The sequence below is a fragment of the Rana temporaria genome, chromosome 3, assembly GCF_905171775.1.
Source record: "Rana temporaria chromosome 3, aRanTem1.1, whole genome shotgun sequence".
Taxonomy (NCBI): Eukaryota; Metazoa; Chordata; class Amphibia; order Anura; family Ranidae; genus Rana; species Rana temporaria.
In genome coordinates this window covers 379,039,953-379,063,670 of record NC_053491.1, presented here as the reverse complement: position 1 = coordinate 379,063,670, position 23,718 = coordinate 379,039,953, and the positions used below count along the sequence as shown (strand labels likewise).

Here is a 23,718-nt window from a genome sequence, read left to right as displayed (position 1 = left end):
AAGCAGATAAATATCTTTACTGCATGTAGAAGATTAAGCAAACAATATGATGTGGTAGATCATGTGTCAGTATTGAAGAGTTTAAAGTTGTCAAAATATATTTTAACTTTCTTTCCAAGCAAAGGGGGAGAAATTATAGAAAATGACATGCAGGTAAAAATGTGACCACAGGGTGGCAGAATACCATTAATACTTAAAAGAGAAGTCCAGCCAAAGATCGTTTGGCTGTACTTCTATAGATCACAGGAGTGCAGTTCGTTTTGCACTCCTTTGACCCATTTTCAGCAGCGAGCAGGCTGAAGTCCGCTCTCTGCTGATGTCACGGATGTTAAGCCCGGCACCTTGTCATCCTGACAATAAATTCAGGATCCATCAGGTGCCTGGATTGACACCCTGAGCTGGCCGCCCCCACCCCCTCCACAGCCCAAAGAGCGAGGAGGGGGCAGAGGAGAGAGCTGTGACAGTCTACAGCTCTCTGCTCACAGAGCTCTGAAAACCGAGCGATCTGCGGTGTTCGATCGCTCCGTTCTCAATGCAAAGGCGCCGGAGAAGAGATTCGGCATCGGACCAATGCTGCATCCACCTAGGTATGTATAAAACTGCAAAAAATAAATAAAAATCCTTTACTTCTCTTTTAAAGTAGTTGTAAGCATAAATGTTAGACACTTTCTAATACAGTTATAACTGCAGACACCATAACTGCTTTTGCTGACTTTCAGAAATGATCTTTCTTAACTTTCACCTTGTAAAGAAGGTATCACATCGCCTTGGCACATAAAGCATCTATTGCAGACTGATGTCAGGAACAGGGTATTATGCCCCAGTACTTCTACACAGAATATATCCACAGGTTCTAGGGGCCAGATTCACCAAAGAGATACGACGGCGTATCTGCTGATACGCCGTCGTATCTGTTGTTCTATCTATGCGACTGATTCATAGAATCAGTTACGCATAGATAGCCAGAAGATCCGACAGGTGTAATTGTTTTACACTGTCGGATCTTAGGATGCAATACCGCGGCCGCCGCTGGGGGGAGTTTGCGTCGTAAACCAGCGTCGGGTATGCAAATTAGGAGTTACGGCGATTCCCGATGGATTTTCACGTTCGCTACGTCTAGTTTCCCGTCGCAAAGTTAGTCGGTTTTTTTTGTGCCTTAACTTTACGCAGCAATCGTATTGCTGTATAAAGTATGGCCGTCGTTCCCGCGTCGAAATTTAAAAAATAACTTTGTTTGCGTAAGCCGTCCGGGAATACGGAATTACGCTCCGCGCGTCGCCGTTCGAAAAAATGACGTCATGGCGCGCAAAGCACAACGGGAATTACGGAACGGAACATGCGCAGTAGGTCCAGCGCGGGAGCGCGCCTAATTTAAATGGCACACGCCCATTTGAATTGGCGTAGGTTTTCATCGCAAGTGCTTGGTGAATCAGGCACTTGCGGTGAAAACTTGCGGCGGTGTAACGTATCCGTTACACCGCCGCAGTTCTACTTGAATCTGGCCCTAAATGTCTACTGGCAATGTCAAACAGATTCCAGTACTCTCTTACACATAACATAGTTGCTGACCTTTTGGTCTGAGGTTTGACAAATGGCTCTTCAGATGACTTCTGTGGACTTAGGTACCGATTTCCTGGAATACCGGTTCAGCTCCATGGTCAAGAAAAGGTTAGTTGATTAAAAACTAAATGATATGACAGTAGTAAATTGACATAAATTATGTTGAGAATAATGTTGGAAAACAAAAATTTATAAAATGATTGGCTTGAGAATGTACTGGAGCCAACTGTCAATGAATGAATATTTTTCTATGAATTCCAGAGGTATGTTTTATATATATATATATAAATCACATTGGCTTTTTTCAGTATCCCAAGAGCAAAGCGGAAGAGGCCACCGAACTAGCCATCAAAGTCGGGTACCGCCATATTGATGGGGCATATATGTATCGCAATGAGGCTGAAGTTGGTCGGGCTGTCCACAAGAAGATCACAGATGGAACCATAAGGAGAGAAGACTTGTTCCTTACTGGGAAGGTAGGTTCATTTTAGGGGTAGGTTGTAGCAGGAGCCAGTGGCATAACTAGAACTTTCAAGGCTCCTGGTGCAAGAAACTATGAAGGCCCCCATGACCCCCAGCCAGGCTCCCCCCCCCCCCCACACGCCTGGTGACAGAACGCTAGAGCTCAGTTGCAAATGCAACCTTTGTGACCCTGGTAGTTCCACCACTGGTGTCATATTATTATTTTTTTTTTTTTAAATGTTTACTTTTATAAAAAAAAAATTACAATATTTTTTGGTCTACAAGCGCTTAACCTACAAAAGACTAATAAATTACTGTGCATTTTTACTATGATATAAACTGCAAAAAAGCACAATTGTGATCACAATAGAAGATAGTCCCTGGGGTTCATAAAGCCTGACGCAAACGGATTTTGGGAAAGTGTCTTTCATGCGTTCTAAAAGTGGTGCAGTATGAGCCAAATTCATGTATCTGTCTAGAACTTGTACTTGAATTTGGCGCATTGCTTTTAGAATGCACTTTTGCAAAATCACTCTCTCTATACTAAAAGAAAGCTGGTCCTAATTAGCTCCACTTACATAAGATATGAACTATTGGTATTTCATTTTGAATTGTGCGCAAAAATGGTGCAAAAATGGCACAACAACTTTATTGGATTTCCCCCAGTGTTTTACATGTCATTTCAGCACTTGTCTCCCCAAAAATATGAACTTCTGATACCTTCTGACCTCTCAAGCTTGTTGAAAATATCCAAATAATGTATTTTTTTTGTTTTCTTTTTTTAAAGCTCTGGTGCACTTTTCACAGGCCTAACTTGGTTCAGAACGGTCTGCAGAGATCCCTGGAAGCTCTTAATGTGAAATACTTGGATCTCTTTCTCATTCATGTGCCTGTAGAATTTCAGGTAAGCAGATTTCCTAGGATGGGGCATTGTTGGTTTAAAGTTAAACTCCAGCCTTCCCTTCAGTCTTGCACAGTCTCCTCTCCTGTACTGAAATTGCTTAACCGCTTGCCGACTGCCTCGCGCACATTTACATCGGCAGAATGGCACGGGTAGGCAAAGCAGTGTATATATACATTGCTTTGAACCTGCCCTCTAGCGTGCGCATGCGCTGTGGTATCCATTACCGTACCCACGGACTCGATATCCCGTGATCGAGTCACAGAATGGGGGGATGCCTTTGTAAACAAGGCATCTCCCTGTTCTGCCTAGTGACACAACACTGATCGTCTGCTCCCTCTCATCTGGAGCAGCGATCAGTGACGTGTCACAGTAAGCCACACCCCCTAACAGAATCACTCCCTAGGACACACTTAACCCCTCCCCTGCTGGTTAACCCCTTCACTGCCAGTCACATTTATACCATAATCAGTGCATTTTTATAGCACTGATCGCTGTATAAATGTGAATGGTCCCAAAATGGCGTCAAAAGTGTCACGATAAAATTTGCAGATCTCCGCCATAACAAGCCTCTATACGGTTAGGGAAGATCCAGCTGTTACCAGCGGCCCCTACTGGGTTAGTGCAACATGAAAAGGTGATATTTCATTAGCATGTTGATGGGAGGGGTTAAAGCGGAGGTTCACTCGCACATGACCCTTTTTCCCCTTAGATGGATGCTCGTTTTGTCTAGGGGAATCGGCTAGTTGTTTTAAAATATGAGCCGTACTTACCGTTTACGAGATGCATCTTCTCCGCCGCTTCCGGGTATGGGCTGCGGGACTGGGCGTTCCTATTTTGATTGACAGTCTTCCGAGAGGCTTCCGACGGTCGCATCCATCGCGTCACGATTTTCCGAAAGAAGCCGAACGTCGGTGCGCAAGGGCAGTATAGAGCCGCACCGACGTTCGGCTTCTTTCGGCTACTAGTGACGCGATGGATGCGACCGTCGGAAGCCTCTCGGAAGACTGTCAATCAAGAAGGAACGCCCGCTCCCGAAGACCCATACCCGGAAGTGACGGAGAAGATGCATCTCGAAAACGGTAAGTACAGCTCATATTTTAAAACAACTAGCCTATTCCCCTAGACAAAACGAGCATCCATCTAAGGGGAAAAGGGAAAAAAATATATAATTGGGTGAACTCCCGCTTTAAGGCAAAATGTATGCAGATTAAACTTCAGCTTAAAAAAAAAAAAAACATCTGTGGTGGGCATCTAGTTTTCTCCCATAAGACAGTGTCAGAGGACTTCATATCTTATTCTTATCTATAATCTATTTTTTTTCAAGCCGAGTGAAGATCTGTTGCCAGTGGATAAAGATGGGAAGTATCTGTACAGCAACACAGACTTGCGAGAGACTTGGGAGGTGAGAATGATATGGCTAAAGTAAAGTAAACCTCTGTCTGCATTAGAAGATGAAAAACAATGGTGTGAGGCCAAGACATAATTGGGGTTGTATTTACCAAAAGGCACCTGTAATCCATGCCTGGAATAAGGGGGACAGCATCAAGCCTCAAAATTAATAAAAAAGGGTAACCTTTTCCTCATTGTGTTTCTGTGTTCCTTAGAGGAGGGGGCGGGGTCAGGTGCAGGCTGCTTGGGAATTGCTGTACAAGCAGATATTTTAATTTTCTACAAATATTTTTCAGGCTATGGAGCAGTGTAAAGATGCTGGTCTAGTCAAATCTATTGGAGTGTCCAACTTCAATCGTCGGCAGCTGGAGCTGATCCTCAAAAAGCCAGGATTAAAATACAAGCCCGTCTGCAATCAGGTAATACAGACCTGAGAATGTATTTACCTCCAGTAAACCTGATAAGTCAAATACAAACAGAATACTAAATCTAATAAAGAACAAGGTCACAAATCATTTGTGCATAGTATAGCGGGTAGAAGAACAGCCTGTCGTCTGTAATCCTACTGCCTCTTTTGATAAAAAAAACAGACACCATGAAAAATTGTTCCGGAACAGAGGTTGGACCTGAGGTTTAAGTGGCAGGCAGCTCATGTGGGGAGCTCTGACCAATCCCCATTCGGTATTGGCAGGGGGCAGGTCTCCAATATAAGCTAAGGTCACATGCTGCTAAGGGGATTATGTCGGTGCAGGAAAAGAGAATGGGGGTTTAGGCAGTTCCCACGTGGGGATGAGCTGAGCGCAGAGGAGGGCCGGAGGAGTTGCTAGGATGTATTCCTGGATAAAGATCTTCACCATGGAGTTGGTGTGAAGCTCCTGTGACTGGGGAACACAGGATTTGCACTTTGGAGAAGGTCAATGTGAAAGAAGCACAAGGAGGATTGTTGAGAGTACTGCAGAATGCTGTGACTGGGGAACGCAGCATTTGTAGTTATGGACTGGTTGGGATCAGTAGTTGGCTGGGATCAGTAGTCCGCTTATTGCCGTGTGCTGTCGAATTGCTAGGCTATCGGGGAGAGGTACCACATATCTCTGGCCTAGTAAAGCACTCAGGTAATATCCAAGAGACTGTGTAGCTACCAAAATCGCTGAGCCACAGGGGAGAGGTATTGTATGCCTCTGGCTTCTTGATTTGCTCCAGCAACACAATTCAAGAGACTTTATTACAACAACTAAGTACAGTCAGCAAGCTGGAGTTATTCAGGGTGATTCCTTTTTGTCTTACTGGAAGTGACGAAGTGGGAGCAAGGTTGCAACAAGGCAAGGTTGCAGAGAAGGGGTGGGACTTTGAATGAGGCTCGTGGTGACAAATTGAATACAATGGTGGAACAATAAACGATTTATTGATACATAGAAAACATGTTTACACACATAAGTTTTACATACAGGGAAGGCACCAAACAAGTAAGTAGTGCCAATTCCTTGACCCGATAATAACCAGTAGGAACATGACTTTGAACATTAATCACATGGTAAAATGAGGGGGTCCATCATATTCATAGTTGGAATAAATTTAAAGTCCCAATCTCCCAATCCCCCTCTAACAATCACGTCTTACTGGAAGTGATGAGACAGGAATCTAACAGTTTTGCAGCAAAGGATTTGTACAAGAGGAGTTCAAGGGAGTCATACTCTGCAGGAGCCAGTGCAGAAGAGGAGGAGCAATAGTCTGCAGTGGATACATACCTCCCAACTTTTGAACTAAGAACTGCGGGACACTTGGGAGCAGGGCCCTGTTTGAGAAGCGGGGGGTGCCTCGAGGGAGGATGCTGCCTGCCGCTGACCACCGACTAGTAGATAAGTTGATAAGCGGGGGGTAGGGAGTTGCTGCCGCCCACCTCCGACATGTAAAGAAGCAGATAATCTCTTACTTGCTCCCCTACTCCTGTGCTGCTGCCTCCTCTCTTCCTCTGCACTATGCGGGAATATTTCCTCAATTGCGGGAAATAGGTGTCAATGCGGGAAAGTCCCGCAGAATCCATGCCGGTTGGGAGGTATGGAGATATGCAGGGGAAAATACTGTGAATGTAATACATTTTCAGGGCTAAATCTACTACACTTTGTTCTACAAATGTGATGGAAATTCAATAAGTGCTTTGGGAATCCCATATCTTTCTTTACCCCCAACCAAGTTGTATCCCGCAATAAATGCAACAAAACTACGCAAATGACTGCCCAATGTCTCAGAGGTGATATATTGGGTTTGGTCAGCAGGGTGATTTGGTGGATGTTTGTAACTCGTAGCAAACTACTGCTACATGTAGAAAGGTGAACATACTCTTTAATGGATTTCTTGTCTGTGCAGGTAGAATGCCACGTGTACCTGAACCAAGAGAAACTGCTGAAATTCTGCAAGGAAAATGACATTGTGCTGGTTGCATATAGTGTCCTGGGCTCCAGCCGGGATGTGACATTTGGGTAAATACAAAAGTTTGTGTAAAATGTTAAAGAAGAACCCTGCTATGTACTATTTGAATCTCAGCTGTACTTAGTCTTGCATATACAGTCTGAATAGAAAGAGTTTGCTTCTTAACCCGGCTCAGGTACTTTTACTGCGGCACAATGACACCGCTGCACGAAACCCTGATCGTGTGCACGAGAGCCAGCATGGGGATTTGTGTGTGTGTGTAAACACAGATCCCTGTTCTGTCAGGGGGAGGAGACATATCATTTATTCCTTCTAAGTAGGAACAACAATATGTCCCCTCCCCCAGTCGGTCCTATCCCCATACAGTTAGAACACACTGAGGGAACACACGTTTAACCCCTCGATCAGCCCCTAGTGTTACACCTTCCCTACCAGTGACCTGTATATAGTAATCAGCATATTTATAGCACTGATCACTGTATACATGTCAATGGTCCCTAAAATGTGTCCAAAGTGCCCAATATGTCCGTCACAATTTTGAAGTACTGCTAAAAATCGCAGATCACTGCCATAACTAGTGGGGGGAAAAATTAAATAATAATAATGCCATAAATCTTTCCTATAGTTTGTAACTTTTGTGCAAACCAATCAATACAGTATACGCTTTTTTGCAATATTATTATTATTTTTTTTAACAAAAATATGTAGAAGAATATATATTGGCCTAAACTGATGAGCTGATGATAACACATAACTAAAGTCTTATTGTAAAGCATGCCAACCATATGTGACTCTGTGCATATATGTGACAGCTGCCCTTTTAAGTGTGAATCACGCTAAAATATATAGGTCAAAAATTAAAGTAAGGGGCTATTCTCATGTGCAAAATTTAGTGTAAACTGTACCCTGTATTCTATAGAATAGTATTAAACCCTTCATTCAAACCTTACTCAAAATCTCAATATTAGTACGGTAGTAACATGTAACCGTTGCAATCAAAAATGTAATAGTAATTCTTGTATAGAACAACAGAAAAACAATGCACAAGAATAAATGTGTATAATGTTCAAATGTATACAGCTCAAAAATATAGTCCAATGAGACGTTCAATCAATCTTTAGAACCCATCCACCATACTGTGTATGAGAAATTTTTCAAAGGATGTATATTGCTCCTCTCCCCAACAAACCGGTGCTCCCAACAAACCGGTGCTCCACCATGTGTGACGATGTAGATGCACTCACCAGAGCCACAAAGTCTCGAGGACCAATAAAGCCTTTTGTTACAGAAATATGATGTAAGATGTAGTGGTCCGATTTTCCAAACACTTCTCCAAAGGTATTATTCTCCCATCAAATGGTTAACACCAAGTGCCAAAAATGAATAAATGACAGAATGATCGTGCAATACCGTTTTAATAAAATAAATTCCTAAAAGTATCTCTACATAAAATGCGCTTACATTAAAAAGTGCCCAGACCAGCACCAGTTAGATCAGCCTTATACAATCTCTGCTGGCATTTAAAGATTCCGCTACGGAGAACCATTTGCCCCGCCGTTACCTCCTGGAGCCCGGCGTGCATTCCACCAAGTCCTCTCCCTAAATTAATATTAGTCCACCAATAGAAAAATGGCAGCGGGTATTTAGGTCTCCAGGAAAATGGCAGCAACCGGACTTCCTGATGATGCCTATTCAGCGAAATGCATACAGTCTGTTGCCAAAGATAACCAGTGACGTCACATCCAGTCTTTATGGAACGCACGCCAGTAGGTGACAGCGGGGCGAACAGTTCCCTGTAGAAGGATATTTGAATGCCAGCGAAAAATTGTACAGGCTGATCGAGCTGGTGCCAGTCTGAGCACTTTTTAATGTAAGCGCATCATATGTAGAGATACTTTTAGGAATTTATTTTATTAAACGGTATTGCACGATCATCCTGCCATTAATTCATTTCTTGGCACTTCGTGGTAACCATTTGATGGGAGAATAATACCATTGGAGAAGTGCTTGGAAGTTGTTTGAAGCAAATATGACCACTACATCTGTTCATATTGGTTCAACAAAAAAAAGGCTTTATAGGTCCTCGAGACCTTTTGGCTCTGATGAGTGCATCTACATTGTCACACATGGAGGAGCACTGGTTTGTTGGGGAGAGGAGCAATATACAGGTACTCCTCGTTTAGCGACTGCTCTGACTTGCTACCAGCTCTCCCGACACCATCGTTGTATTGTATAATACAGTACAGAATTGTTTCTATTTTTGTGTTCTGTACTTATGTGTTTAGACTGAAAAAAAAATAGAAAAACAAAAACAGCGTGGGGGGCCCCCCCAGGTCCATACCAGGCCCTTGGTTCTAGTATGGATCTGAAGGGGACCCCCCAACGCCTAAATGTAAAAATGACTGGCATGGATTTTGGGTGGACCCCAAGCCATTTTTTATATTTAGGCACCCCCAAATTCCATACCAGACTCTTATCTGAGCATGCAGCCGGCAGGTCTGGAAAGAGAGGGGACAAGCGAGCGCCCCACCTGAGCCATACCAGGCCGCATGCCCTCAACATGGGGTGGTGGGTGCTTTGGGGCGGGGAAGACAAGGGCCTCTTCCCGAAAACCCTGGCCGGTGGTTGCTGGGGCCTGGTGGGTGGGGGGCTTAATGGAATCTGCAAGCCCCTTTTAACAAGGGAACCCCCAGATCCCAACCCCCCCTATGTGGATGAGTATGGGGTACCCTTTTACCAAAAAAAGTAGTGTAGTTTTTTATGTCTTTTATTAAAAATGTCTTCTGCTGGAGGAAAAGACACAATTGTCTGCCAGCCTGTGTGCTCGGGCCCTGCTAGTGGTGAGCCTATTTCATTATTTGGCATAAGCTTTGTCTGTTTGCTTCCATGCAGGATTGCTGTTGATTGCCCTGTACTCCTTGAGGACCCAGTCCTGAATGATATAGCACAGAGGATTGGACGGACTCCGGCTCAGGTGGCTCTTCGTTATCTCCTGCAGAGAGGGATTGTCGTTCTTGCAAAAAGCTACACTAAACACAGAATCAAAGAGAACCTGCAGGTACAACATTTTTTTTTATGTTTTGGATAAAATAGTGAATGGATAAAGCTGCAGTTTAAGGACGAAGTAAACCCTCATGGGTTTTACTTCCTCTTCGTTCCCCTGCAAAATAAAAGCATAATGGGTTAGTATTCATTGCATACTAGCCCATTATGTGGCACTTGCCTGCAAACGAAGCCCGCAGTGTCCCTGCCCTCTTCCTTTCCGGGGCTGCGGACAGGAGGACAGGAGAACCAGCCTGTAAATTCCGAGAGTGGTGACTGCAATCTGAGCCGAGTGTCAGTCTATGACACTCTTTTACAGCCCAGCGAGTCCAGTCACCTCCCCCCCTGTTAGATTTTACGTTTATTAATATTTTTATGTGATAAACGTTTCTGAATCAATGTTTAAACATGGTAGTTTTGAGGACAGACAATGTCAGTTACAGGACACTACATCTATTCTTGAAGTTCTACGTCAAGACAGTGGGTGGAGATATGTTACTTAAATTTACACAAGTGGGTGTTACGTTTGTGACAGAAGCTTGTCACCTTCCTTGGAGCTATTCAATATATGAATTATGCTTAGCTTGGCTTTTAAAACAGTATAAGTGTCCATGTGGTGTGCGTAGCTAGCTAAGAAGCTCTAGGGTCACCGACCCTACAGAGGAGATGGGGGTAGGAAGCCCCAACCTGCTGGAAGGGACCTTTCCCAGCAGACAGATGTACCAGCATATCTTTCCTCCGTCTTTAACCTTCTGAATTATCATCCTGCCATGTGTTATCAGCTGCCAATATGTAAGCATTGACTATTTGTTTGTCTATCACGGAAGAATAAAGTTCGTACTTTCATGGAAGAAAACCTGAGTTTTGTATATTGGGAACAAAGCGCCTGGAAGAAGGAGACTTTTGACATATCACATGACACATGTTAAAAATGTCCCCTCTCTCCCACATTCTACACCCCCACTCTTCTCACATTCGAGCAGGGAGGAATGCAGCTCCTCCTCCTTTCAGTCCCGCCCACACTATCCCGGTGTGCTGTATCTGAAGAGAGGGGATGTGTGGGTGGGAAATATGAAAATCAGCAGCATTCCTGGCTGTGTGTGAATGATGCCTGAGATTCTAGCCTGGACCGTGGGTAATGCCGCGTACACACCATCACTTTATGTGATGAAAAAACGACGTTTTTAAAAACGTCAATTTAAATGACCATGTGTGGGGGAAAACGTTGTTTTATGTCTTGTGAAAAACTACAAAAAAAAAATTGAAGCATGCTTCAATTTTTTGTGTCGTTTTTCAAAACGTCGTTTTTTGTTTCACAAAAAATCACTGTGTGTAGCAAAAACGATGTTTAAAACAACGTTTTTAAACCCGCGCATGCTCAGAAGCTAGTTATGAAGCGAGTTTCAATGGAAAAAAGTGATGAACGTAACCGCGCTTTGCTAGAGCATTGTGAAAAAACGATGGTGTGTAGGCAACGTCGTTTTTGAAAATTGAAGTTTCAAAAACGTCGTTTTTTACTCCACAAAAAAAAATCGTTTTTTTCATCACATAAAGTGATGGTGTGTACGCGGCATTAGTGTGTGCGCTGCAGACTGCAGTACACTGTATTCACTGAACTACATTATCTCCATCCCTTCTCTCCCCCATCTGCCTCCCTCCACCTCTCCTGTTCTTTCAAGACATTCACAATTTACTTTCACTTCCAGTTAGGCAGGTAATATACGGTGCAAATTTCTTTCCTGCATCCACAGATTGCAGGAAAGAAACGTGCATGATTCCACCATCAACACAGACAGTGCTGACAGGGGAATATCCCTCCTGCCCAGCAATTGTATTCTCCCGACAAACAGTGATTATCACTAGTGGCTATAGCAACCAGTAGTGATAATCATAAGAGAATCTGCTCATTAATGGTTCAAATCTCAGCCAGTTCCTGCTGAACCAGCTGGGATTTAAACTGTCTATGGCTGGTCTTAGCTCTTAGGCAGCCCATACATTGATCACTTTTTTTCATTCAACTATTAGGTTGAATGAAAAAAAAAAGAAATGATCCAATTCCCCTGGACAGGTCCCTCTCATAGGCCTGGCAGCCAGAGCGTCACTTAGAACTTCTGGGAAGGAACAAGTCTCTGCCACCGACTTGGCCCTAACAGAATTAGGATTTGTGATGAGACCTCTGCCACAAGCCTGTCACTTGAGAACATAGATGGTAGAGCGAATCCTCCCAATCAATAATTCTGGCCTGAATCTCCCTCAGGTAGACTCCCTCTCCTTAGGGTCACCGACTGACAGTTTGCAGCATACAACCTGTCAGTGTCCGGTCACCCAGATCCCCGATGGTTCGTCTAAGCCCTGTTGGATCACCTGCCTCCAGGTTCACCTCAGACCGACTCCCCATCGAATAGCATAACTCGCTTGGGATCTTCTTGATGAGAGGTGGGGAACCCAGTAAGTCACTGGGGTTATAGAAAAAAACACTGCGCTAAACCAAAAAAGAACCGTGAGAATGCTGCTGGTACCGAAAATACAGATACATATATTGTATCTGTGGTGGAAGGTGGTGCCAGCCTTTTATTACCCTCTATTTGAAGACATTTTCTGTGGAATTCATTTTTTCAAAGAGGTTTTCTTTAGATACCTGTGAATATATGGACTAACACTCCTTTTGGAGCTATTTTCTTGCACATATTGTTTATCTCTATAAACACACGGACATTTTAAACCAATTTTTATTTTCACTTATATGTATTCACTTGAGATTTCTCACTTGTATTTGTTTTTTATTTCAATATTTTTTCTTTTGATTTGTATACATTTTCTCACAGTCATTTGTTCACTTTCAGTGATACATAGTGGTTGGTTTTCATCATTTATTTTGTGTCACATCAGAAATTTTATTCATCAGTATCTTTTTGCGCTGTACCTCTTTTTTTTCCTTAAATCACTGGGGTCCCTTTGCAGCATCAGTTGCTCCAGGCCATGAGGGCCCAAAGTCAGGAACTCGTGATGTGCGCACACCCTAAAGGTGGGTGCCGCACCTGGAACCAGGAACCCGCGAAGAACCCCACAAAATGGCGTCTGCCACAGAAATACCCTCTCCCAGCATGCCCCGCGAGGGAAACACTCCTCTGATTGGCTGCTGGGGAAAAGGCGCCTCCGCCTGGACCCCTCTAGCGCCACCTGCCTCCCAGAGATGGAACTGCATCTCTGGAGCAAAGAATGACCCACAGGACAGTTCAGGGCTGGCAACAGCCGAATTTAAACAAATCAAACATTGATGAGAGCAAATAAGTCCCACTAAATTTAAAAAGTACACAGGCGCTAGACCTGTGATTGGATGATGGAAGTCAGCAGAGCTTCTGCTCATTTACTAAGTTCTGGAGCAACTGGTCTTGCAATGTGCAATGATGTAATATTTCAATAAACATATTCAGAATATTAACTCGCTGGAAAAAAAAACAATGTCATAATTTCTGATTAAAGCGGAGTTCCAGGCTTTTTTTGTTAAAAGTCAGCAGCTACAAAAAATATATCTACTGACTTTTATTAAACACACTTGCCTGTTCCATGGTCCAGCGATGCGGCCGCAGGGAGCCCCGCTCCTCTCCTCTGTGTCTCCATTGAAACTGTGGGCACCCGGCTGTGACAGCTTGCGACTTCACGGCTGGGTGTGCCCTGTGCATGCGCGAGTCACCCTGCGCTCTCTCAGTGGACAGGCAATCTTCTGGGATCTGTCACGTGTCCCAGAAGATTGCAGAGAGGGCGGAGCCATCTAGGGGGAGAGGTGGAGTCGCCTAGGCTGCCCGTAGGCGGAAGCAGGAAGTGAAACGGGAAGTCCCACTCAAAACTAAGCACCCGCCCCCCCAAAAAAATTACATGCCAAATGTGGCATGTCAGGGGGCGGGGAGTGTTAAAAGCAGAAGTTCCAATTTTGGGTGTAACTCTGCTTTAATTTGTAACTGCTTTAATGTGTATCTAAAGCATAGAACAAAATATCAAATATTACATCTTACAAGTCGTTGGGTATGGTGGGTGAAATATTTATATATATTTTTTCAGCTGGTGATCATTGCACTGTATTTATGGAGAAGTTTTGTCACTCTAGGGCAGGACTATAGAACACCTCCTCCTCTCTGCATCTCTACAACATAGGAGATAGGCATTTTGTAGTCATCAGAGATAGCGGGGATCAGTGCTAACAGAGAGCATAGGAAGTTATCAGCTCACAACATTTCTGCCATCAACTGGTATTTTTTTACACTTCTAGCACAGATATATCAAAATGCGTTCAGCTGTGTATTTAACAGACCCAAGGGGAACAAATAATGGAAGTTCATTATCAGGGTTTGCATACATTTCAGTACAAACTTTGTGTATACAAGAACTGGCTGAAACCACCCTTAGGCCCCTTTCACATAGACAGATAGAATGGTGCTTTCAGCTGCGGATTTTACAGCAGCTAGAAGCACACAATGCTTTCCTATGACACCCTTCACACACTGCGTTTAGCTGCGGTTTTGTTACCTGCGGTAAAACAAGGGGAGATGTACAGTATCCTCACATGTAGTGAGCATGTGGATACATAGTGGTAGTACGTGTGCCACGTCCTGGATAAGTTTTGAATAGAAAATTGACCTAGGGGCAGGGCTTTTTTTCAGGGGGAACTTGGGGGAACTGAGTTCCACCACCTCAGGCTCAGACCCTTTGGTGCCTGCTCACCACAATCACTTGTAAACACAGAAGTCTGGTTTCTGTGTTTACAAGTGACAGCTCTGTAACCCCCTGAACTCTGCACTCTTTATGTAATGCAATTCAGGTATTTAATGCCCCTTTAAGACCCTTCTACTGTTTGTGAAATCTGAACGGGTCGTGGTTGAGTTCCTGCACCTATTTTCTGAGAAAAAAAGCTCTGCCTAGGGGCAAGTCATGGACTTTGTGGGCACTGTCGACTGGTAGAGATAGTAGTCACAAAAAGGGGTATTTTTCTAAAAAGTATATTTATTACACAACATATATATCAAAACAGCTGTAAAATCTCCATAGGATTGAATGTACACACTGACAAATTATCACAGCGTTGCAATAATGATTGAGAACCACCAGGAATTGGATCATTGCATGTCATCACATGCAGAATACATAATAGATATGGAAATCAATATAATTATGAATATAGAGATATTTAGAAGTGAGAACTTCCAACCACTTAAAATAGATATAAATCCTGGAGAGGACCCACGGATTGCGATAGACTGAGAAGTCTAGACGATGACAATAATGTCGCTGTGGCCTGACATGTTTCGCGCTAGAACTTGGCGCTTCTTCAAAGGTACATTTGTTTGGAGTGTGCTACAATAATGGAGAAAGATCATAAGTCGCAGATAATACAATAACATACATATATAATATGGTAAAACATAATTAAATTTGCTGTGAGTTCCGGCAATCGAGAATGGTGTATCGCACAGAGAGCAAAACCAAGAAAAGGAGAACCAAGGAACTCCACCCAGGGAGGGGAGAGAGGGGGGGGGGGGAGGAAAGAAAAGGGGAAGGAAAGGGAGGAAAAGAAAAAAAAAGGGGGGGAAAGGGGAGGAAGGGGTGAAGGGGAAGGGGAGACAAGGGAGGAAAGCAAAAGGGGGGGGGAAAGGGGGGGGGAAGAAAACGGAGGGAAGGGGTGCGGGAAAATAGGGCGGGACTGGGGGAGGGAAGGAAGGAAACAGAAAAAGGAGGGACCAGGGGATGGGAGTGGGGGCGGGGGGTTGGAGAAAAAAGAGGGGGGAGGGAGTGCGGGGAGGAAGGCAGGTGGCTTCCTCCCCGCGATGCGATCTGGCGCAGCTATCGGCACATAACCGCAGGTAATCGCAGTGCACTGTGTCAGCTGCGTTTGGTATGAATCTTGAGGGGGAACTTCACGCCAAATTTCAAATAAAAAACCAGCATGAGTTCCCCCTCCAAGAGTAAACGGCGTGGGGTCCCCACAAAATCCATACCAGACCCTTATCCGAGCACGCAGACCGGCCGGTCAGGAAAGGGGGTGGGGACGAGCGAGCGGCCCCCCTCCTCCTTAAAGCGAAGGTTCACCCTAATTTAAAGTCAACGTTAATAACAGGGGATCAGTGTCTATATTTCAAGTTCGCTGTCAATTTTTTTTTTAAATCAATTACATACCTTGTTTTGTCGTTTCTGAACCAGGCACTTCCTGGTTGAGCTCCCGCGGGAGTGGGCGTGTCGCTAATAAGAGGTGCCTGTCGTCACAACGGGGCGTAAACTTTTTATTACGCCGGCCGTTGTGATGGCAACGGAGAAGTGTTGACGGCGCTGCTCGCCGTCAACACGGCTCGTGCACCCGCTTCCCGGAAGCATTTGCTTGTGGGCTTCACGCTGCCCACAAGCAAAATGGAAACGGCCAGCATAAAATTTTATAAATACACATTTGATGTAGGCGGAGAATGCGAGGCAGTAGAGAACTTAAATATGTGAGTACTGTCTTTTGAAGATTAAAAGTGTTTAATGAACCAAAAAAATAAAAAAACGTCTGGACCGCGGAACCCCCGCTTTAACCGTACCGGGCTGCATGCCCTCAACACCTGTATAGTGTGTTTTTTTACATTGTTTTTCCTCCAGGTTAATGGGTAGGGGTACGATGTACCCCATACTCATTCACCTAGGGTGGGGGGGCCGGGATCTGGGGGCCCCCTTATTAAAGGTGGCTCCCAGATTCCGATAAGCTCCCCACCCGCAGACCCCGACAACCAACGGCCAGGGTTGTCGGGAAGAGGCCCTGTCCTCATCAACATGGGGACAGGGTGCTTTGGGGTGGGGGGGCCGCAGGGCGCCCCCCTGTCCCGAAGCACCTCCCCCCCCCATGTTGAGGGCATGCGGCCTGGTACGGTTAAGGAGGGGGGCGCTCGCTCGTCCCCACCCCCTTTCCTGACCGGCCAGGCTGCGTGCTCGGATAAGGGTCTGGTATGGATATGCTACAGCAGACCCAAGGGCCTGGTGTGCTCTTGGAGGGGGAACCCATGCCGATTTTTTATTTGAAATTTGGCATGGAGTTCTCCCTTTAAGATTCATACCATACACACTGCTTGGTATTGGCAGGGATCCAAGTCGGATCCCCGTTCAATATCGTGCTGTGGCTAAACGCAACCGCAGATAATCGCACTGTACAAATGCAGCTGATTGCTGTGCCTGGAGTCTTGAATTTCAGCAGAAAATAAACATGCTTTTAACTGCGGCAGAACAGCCATCCATGTGAAAGGGGCCTTATTCAGTAGAAAGAGCAAACAACCACACATATAACAATTATTTTCTCCTGCAGGTATTTGACTTCCAACTGGAGGAGAAGGACATGAATTCTCTTTACGCCCTGAATAAAAATATGCGTTATGGTAAAATGCCTATGTGAGTATAACACCACTGATTGTATTGTCATGTTTTATGTTGTAAGAACCAGCTTATATATTTTAAAGGTTCATAAAGCCTACTCTGGATTTGACAGCCAATTGTGATGGGGAATGAGGATTCAGCTGCTTAGAGCTACCATATGAGGTGATAATCAGAGCCTCTATCTGGCCGAAGCACACAAAAGTGTTTTTCAACTCGAACCTTCCACTTCTGTCTTCTGGCGGAGTTGTATGACACGTAGAGGGGGCCGTACTGTGTCTCAGATGTCTCCCCAATTTATGTTCTTAGAGAAATGTATTTGGACAGCACCTGGGCTTAGTGGTTGGCTTATCTGCATTGCAGAACCGGGGTCCTCGGTTTGAATTCCAGCCAGCATGCTATCTCCATGGAGTATGTATGTTCTCCATGTGATTGTGGGGTTTCCTCTGTCTACTAGGGCTTCCTGCAACACTCCAAAGACACACTGGTAGGTTACCCACTTGACCTCCAGAATATTTGCCCCCATTCAAGCCCAGACCATTTTGCGATACGGCACTCCCTTATTTTAACTGACAAATTGCACGGTCATGCAATACTGTACCCAAGTAAAATTTATATAATTTGTTTCCCCGCAAATAAAGCTTTCTTTTGGTGGTATTTGACCACCTCTGTGTTTTTTATTCGCTGCACTATTAACAAAAAAAGGCAGACAATATTGAAAAAATGTATTCTTCTGACGGACATTCTGACACTGACGCTTTTTGGGAACCAGTGGAACTAATACAATGATTAGTGCTAAAAGTATGCAATGTCACTGTACTAAGGACACTGGCTGAGAATGGGTTAAACATCTAGGGCGAGCAAAGGGTTAACTGTATGTCTAACAAGTGTTTATGTGTACTGGTCGAGGTGCCTTTACTAGGGGAAGTGATGGATTTTAGTCCCTGCTTTGTAGGGACACAGAATCCATCCCTTCCCCCCTGTCACAACTAAGTTCTCTCTTGTTTACATAGGCAGAACTCCGTTCTGCATTTCTGCCTGAAGATAAGTGGGTGCCGGCGGACATCCAATACCTGACGCCCACCGATTGGTTTCTGCTGTGTGCAATCACAGCAGAAGTGGGCTGTAGCATGCATAAGTGCCCCCTGCCCCCTGCCCTGTGTGTGTGTGTGTGTGTGTGTGTATGATCTGGAGCAGAGCTGCCGCCCTATAGCAGTTTTACTGACTGCAAGTGGTTAATTGGCTCCTGTCTAAAGTGGCCCTAGTATGTGTATGCATGCGAGATAGGAAATTTGTAAGCTTTAAAGTGGATGTAAACCCCCCCAAAAAAAATATATACATATATATTTTGATGCCACAATGTAGAGAATAAGATCTCCTATCATCTGTGCCCAGTCTTGCCACACAGAGTTAATCCAGCTCTGAGCAATCCTCTTTTATTGTTCAGTGAAAATTAACAGATTCCAGATAAAACCCTGTCTAAATTAAAAGTCCGAAAGCCTCTCTCCTTGCTTTGAGTGACAGGTTATTTACATATCTAGCTTGGACATGTTTATCATATGTTATGTTTATCATAATATGAGGTGATCCACAGTATAAAAAGTGAGAAATCCACCCCTCTCCCACATAACACATCCTGGTAATATACAATGACCTGTGGATCGCCTCATATTATGATAAACATATCCAAGCTAGATATGTAAATAACCTGTCACTCAAAGCAAGGAGAGAGGCTTTCGGACTTTTAATTTAGACAGGGTTTTATCTGGAAGTCTGTTAATTTTCACTGAACACGAAAAGAGGATTGCTCAGAGCTAGATTAACTCTGTGTGGCAAGACTGGGCACAGATGATAGGAAATCTTATTCTCTACATTGTGACATTTAAGGGCAGGGATAGGTGCCAATGCACAGTATGTAAAGCGTTTCTTTAATTGTTGGTGCTGTATAAATGCCTGCAAAGAATACATCTGTCTGCAGTCACCCTAAAGCCTTGTGCACATGGTACGATTGTTGGAGGGGGATTTGTCTGACAGACCGTTGTCCTTAAAATCTTACCGTTAATACGCTCCTTTTTGACAATTGTTGTCCAACTTTCGGCCAACAAATGTTGGATGGCAGGCTAGTAAATTTTTGGCAGACGATGGTTTGAAGTCAGATTTCCGTATGGTCAGTACACAAATCTGTCACACAAAGGTCAAAAGTAAAAACCTGCATGCTCGGAGTCAATGCTCACCAAACACGAAATTAGCAGAAGGGGCCCAAAGGGTGACACTCAAAAGCTGACATTCCTCGTAGTATGTCACTACGTTCGTGTTTGTTGCACGACAATTGTGTACCGTTGGTATACAAGACAAGATCCTGGCACATGCCCTTTTGACAAAAATCTGACGTTCAGTTGGCCAACAATTGTACCGTGTGTAAGAGGCTTTAGAGCTCGTGAACATGGACTTTTATTTGCATCTGAGCTGCTTGTTGTGAATGTGAATGCCTAAGCAGATCATTGCAACTCAGAAGCAGCTCAAACTCCTTGAGTAACTGAAGGGCAAACCATAACTCAAATACGATGCATAATAAATCATCTAACAAGCACCAAACAGCAAGCATACTTCTAAATTTGAAGCCCAATCTACTTTGACCACTAAAGCTGGTCATAGATTGATCCTTTTATTTATTTTTTTGATCAGCCAGACGCCTGATCTTTTGATGTGGAGGGAAGTAAAAATAAAACGCTAAAATAATATGGTGGCATAAGTGTGCACACCCTTAAACTAATACTTTGTTGAAGCACCTTTTAATTTTATTACAGCAGACTTTTTGGGTATGAGTATCAGCATGGCACATCTTGACTTGGCAATATTTGCCCACTCTTCTTTGCAAAAAGACTCCAAATCTGTCAGATTGTGAGGGCATCTCCTGTGAACAGCCCTCTTCAAATGGTTCTACAGATTTTCAATGGGATTCAGGTCTGGGCTCTGACTGGATCATTCCAAAAGTTTAATCTTCTGGTGAAGCCATTTTTTTGTTGTTCTGGATGTATGCTTTGGGTCGTTGCTGAAAAGTGAAGTTCCTCTTCATGTGCATCTTTCTAGCAGAAGCCTAAAGGTTTTGTGCCAATATTGACTGCTATTTGGAACTGTTCATAATTCCATTTACCTTGACTGAGGCCCCTGTTCCAGCTGAATTAAAACAGGCCCAAAGCATGTTGCTGTCACCACCATGTTTCACGGTGTTCATTTGGTGATGTGCAGTGTTGTTTTTGCATCCAACATATCTTTTGGAATTATGGCCAAAAAGTTCAACCTTGGTTTCATCAGACCATAACACATTTTCCCACATGCTTTTGGGAGACCTCAGATTTGTTTTTGCAAAATTAATCCTGGCTTGGATGTTTTTCTTGGTAAGAAAAGGCTTCTGTCTTGTCACTCTACCCCATAGACCAGACATAAATATGGGAGATTGTTGTCACATGTACCACACAGCCAGTGACGACTGCCTCCACCGGGATCCCCGCGGATGATAATACTAATGTACCCATGCCTGATCTAACACCTGCTTTGTGAGTAGGTTTTTTTTATACCTTTATACTTTTAAATAAAATACTTAACTGCTACGCTTAGAAGGCGCCGCTTTTTGTGTCTTTTGCTGTACCACACAGCCAGTACTTACTTGCCAGATATTCCTGCAGCTCCTTTAATAATGCTGTATGCCTCTTGGCAGCCTCCATGACCAGTTTTCTTCCAATTTTTTTCATCAGTTTTGGAGGGACGTCCAGTTCTTGGTAATGTCACTGTTGTGCCATATTTTCTCCACTTGATGACTGTCTTCACTGTGTTCCATGGTATATCTAATGACTTGGAAATTCTTTTGTACCCTTCTCCTGACTGGTACCTTTTTAACAATGAAATCCCTCTGATGCTTTGGAAGCTCTCTGGGGACCATGGCTTTTGCTGTAGGATGCGACACTAAGGCCCCATACACACGAGAGGATTTATCCGCAGATACGGTCCAGCGGACCGTATCCGCGGATAAATCCTCTCGAGGATTTCAGAGGATTTCTATGCGATGGCGTGTACACACCATCGCATTGAAATCCGCGCTGAAATCCTCTGCCGATGACGTGTCGCGCCGTCGCCGCTATTATGACGCGGCGACTGGCGCGACGCTGTCATATAAGGAATTCCACGCATGCGTCAAATCATTACGACGCGTGCGGGGAATCCCTTTAGACGGATGGATCCGGTAAGTCTGTACAGACGAGCGGATCCATCCGTTGGAATGGATTCCAGCAGATGGATTTGTTGTGCATGTCAGCAAATATCCATCTGCTGGAAATCCATCCCAGGGGAGATTTCTCTGCGGATAAATATCCGACGGAGTGTACACACCATAGGATCTATCCGCAGAAACCCATTTGATGGGATTTATCTGCGGATAGATTCTATGGTGTGTATGGGGCCTTAGGGCTCTTTCACACGTCTGCTCAGTTTTTTAGATAATTTTTTTTTTCATCAGTTGATCCGTTTTTTCGTCAGTTTTTCGTCCGTTTTCCGTCCTTTTACATCCGTTTCCGATCCGTTTTTCGTCCGTTAACGTCCGTTTTTCGTCCGTTTTTCCGTCCGTTTTTTTCATCAATTTTTTTTTTTGGGCTTTTTACATATTTTGATGTAAAACGGATGTCAGCGGAACGGATTGTAAACGGATCGTCCGCTAACGTCCGTTTTTCGTCCATTCCGTTTTTTTGACGGAAGAAAAATAGGGTTTTCTTCCGTTCAAAAAAACTGATCTTAACGGAGACGGATGTTAACGGACGTTAGCGGATGCTCATCCGCTAACGGACGCTAACCCATAGGAAAGCATTGTGGTCCGTTAACGGACGTCCAAAAAACGGACGAACGGAATGGACGTGTGAAAGAGCCCTAAGAAAATTTCAGGAAAGACCTACTAGAACAGCTGAACTTTATTTGGGGTTAATCAGAGGCACTTTAAATGATGGCAGCTGTGTACTGACTCCTATTTAACACGAGTTTGAATGTGATTGCTTAATTCTGAACACGGCTACATCCCCAGTTATAAGAGGGTGTGCAAACTTATGCAACCACATTGTTTTAGTTTTTTATTTTCACCCCCCTTAAATATTTCAGTTTGTTTTTCAACTGCGTTGTACATATTATAGGTCACATTAAAGGTGGAAAAAGTTCTGAAATGACTTACCTTTGTCATTTTCTTTACATCACAGAAACCTGACATTTAACCAGGGGTGTGTAGACTTTTTATATGCACTGTGTGTGTGTATGTGTATATATATATATATATATATATATATATATTTATATATATATATATATATATATACACACACACAGTATGTTTGTGTGTGTATGTGTATATATATATATATATATATATATATATATATATATATACAGTATGTGATGTTTATGATACAGTATATGATAAATATTTCCAGTTTATTGAAAATGCTAGCTGCCTGGCTGACATGTCCATATTCTGGCTTTAACCACTTCCATTTGGCTGGCCAAAGACCATGCGATTCGGCACTGCGTTGCTTTAACTGACAATTGCGTGGTCGTGCGATGTGGCTTTATAGAGCTTTCTTTTGGTGATATTTGATCACGTCTGCGTTTTTTTTTTTGCACTATAAACAAAAATAAGACTGTCAATTTAAAAAAAATGCTATATTTTTTTACTTTTTGCTATAATAAATATCCCCGAAAAATATATAAGAAAAACATATTTTTTCCCTCCGTTTAGGCCGATACGTATTCTTCTACATTTTTTGGGTAAAAAAATTGCAATAACTGTTTGATTGGTTTGCGCAAAAGTTATAGCGTCTACAAAATAGGGGATAGTTTTATGGCCTTTTTATTATTTTTTTTCATTTACTGGTAATGCCGGCGATCAGCTTTTTTTTTTTTTTTATCGTGACTGCAACATTATGGGGGACACTTTGGGACCATTCACATTTATACAGCAATCAGTGCTATAAAAATGCATTGATTACTGTGTAAATGTGACTGGCAGTGAAGGGGTTAAGTGTGTCCAAGGATGTGTTCTAACTGTAGTAGGGATGGGCTACGTGTGACACGACACTGATCACCACTCCGGATTACAAGGAGCTGTGTGTCACTAGGCAGAACAGGGAAATGCTTGTTTACATTAGCATTTCCCTGTTCTTCCTTTCCTTGAGACGATCACAGGACTCCCGGCAGACATCGAGTCCGCGGGACCCGCAGCCAGACTCATGTAGCTTGGGGTGGATGCCCGCAACCCCGGGCCTTAAAGGTGACATGTGTGTATATATATATATGTCGATCTGCCCAGCCGTGCCATTCTGCTGACGTATTTAGGCGTGCAGCGGTCGGCAAGGGGTTATTAAAACTTTTTAATTCATTGGCCTAAAATATGAACAGTAGACATTCTGACTTCACTCTGATTTGCCCTGGATGAATGATTAAACATTTTCAGTGTAAAGATAGCCAGGAAAATAGCATGTTCAGGAGGAAATAATCAATGACAGCTTTTTGGT

At 43.7% G+C, this 23,718-nt stretch overlaps 1 protein-coding gene across 3 annotated transcripts in view; it reads left to right on the top strand.

The window, feature by feature from the left end:
* Window positions 1-23,718, top strand: part of LOC120932853 (aldo-keto reductase family 1 member C15-like) — a 28,041-nt gene that overhangs the window by 2,940 nt on the left and 1,383 nt on the right. The window contains exons 2-8 of one of the 3 annotated variants that reach the window (XM_040345641.1): window positions 1,869-2,036; window positions 2,810-2,926; window positions 4,251-4,328; window positions 4,612-4,734; window positions 6,680-6,789; window positions 9,632-9,800; window positions 17,106-17,188. In XM_040345641.1, the coding sequence (XP_040201575.1) occupies window positions 1,869-2,036; window positions 2,810-2,926; window positions 4,251-4,328; window positions 4,612-4,734; window positions 6,680-6,789; window positions 9,632-9,800; window positions 17,106-17,188 (848 nt within the window). Of the gene's footprint in view, window positions 1-1,868; window positions 2,037-2,809; window positions 2,927-4,250; window positions 4,329-4,611; window positions 4,735-6,679; window positions 6,793-9,631; window positions 9,801-17,105; window positions 17,189-23,718 lie in introns of all 3 variants that reach the window. The other 2 variants (XM_040345640.1, XM_040345642.1) reach the window with 2 other exon arrangements.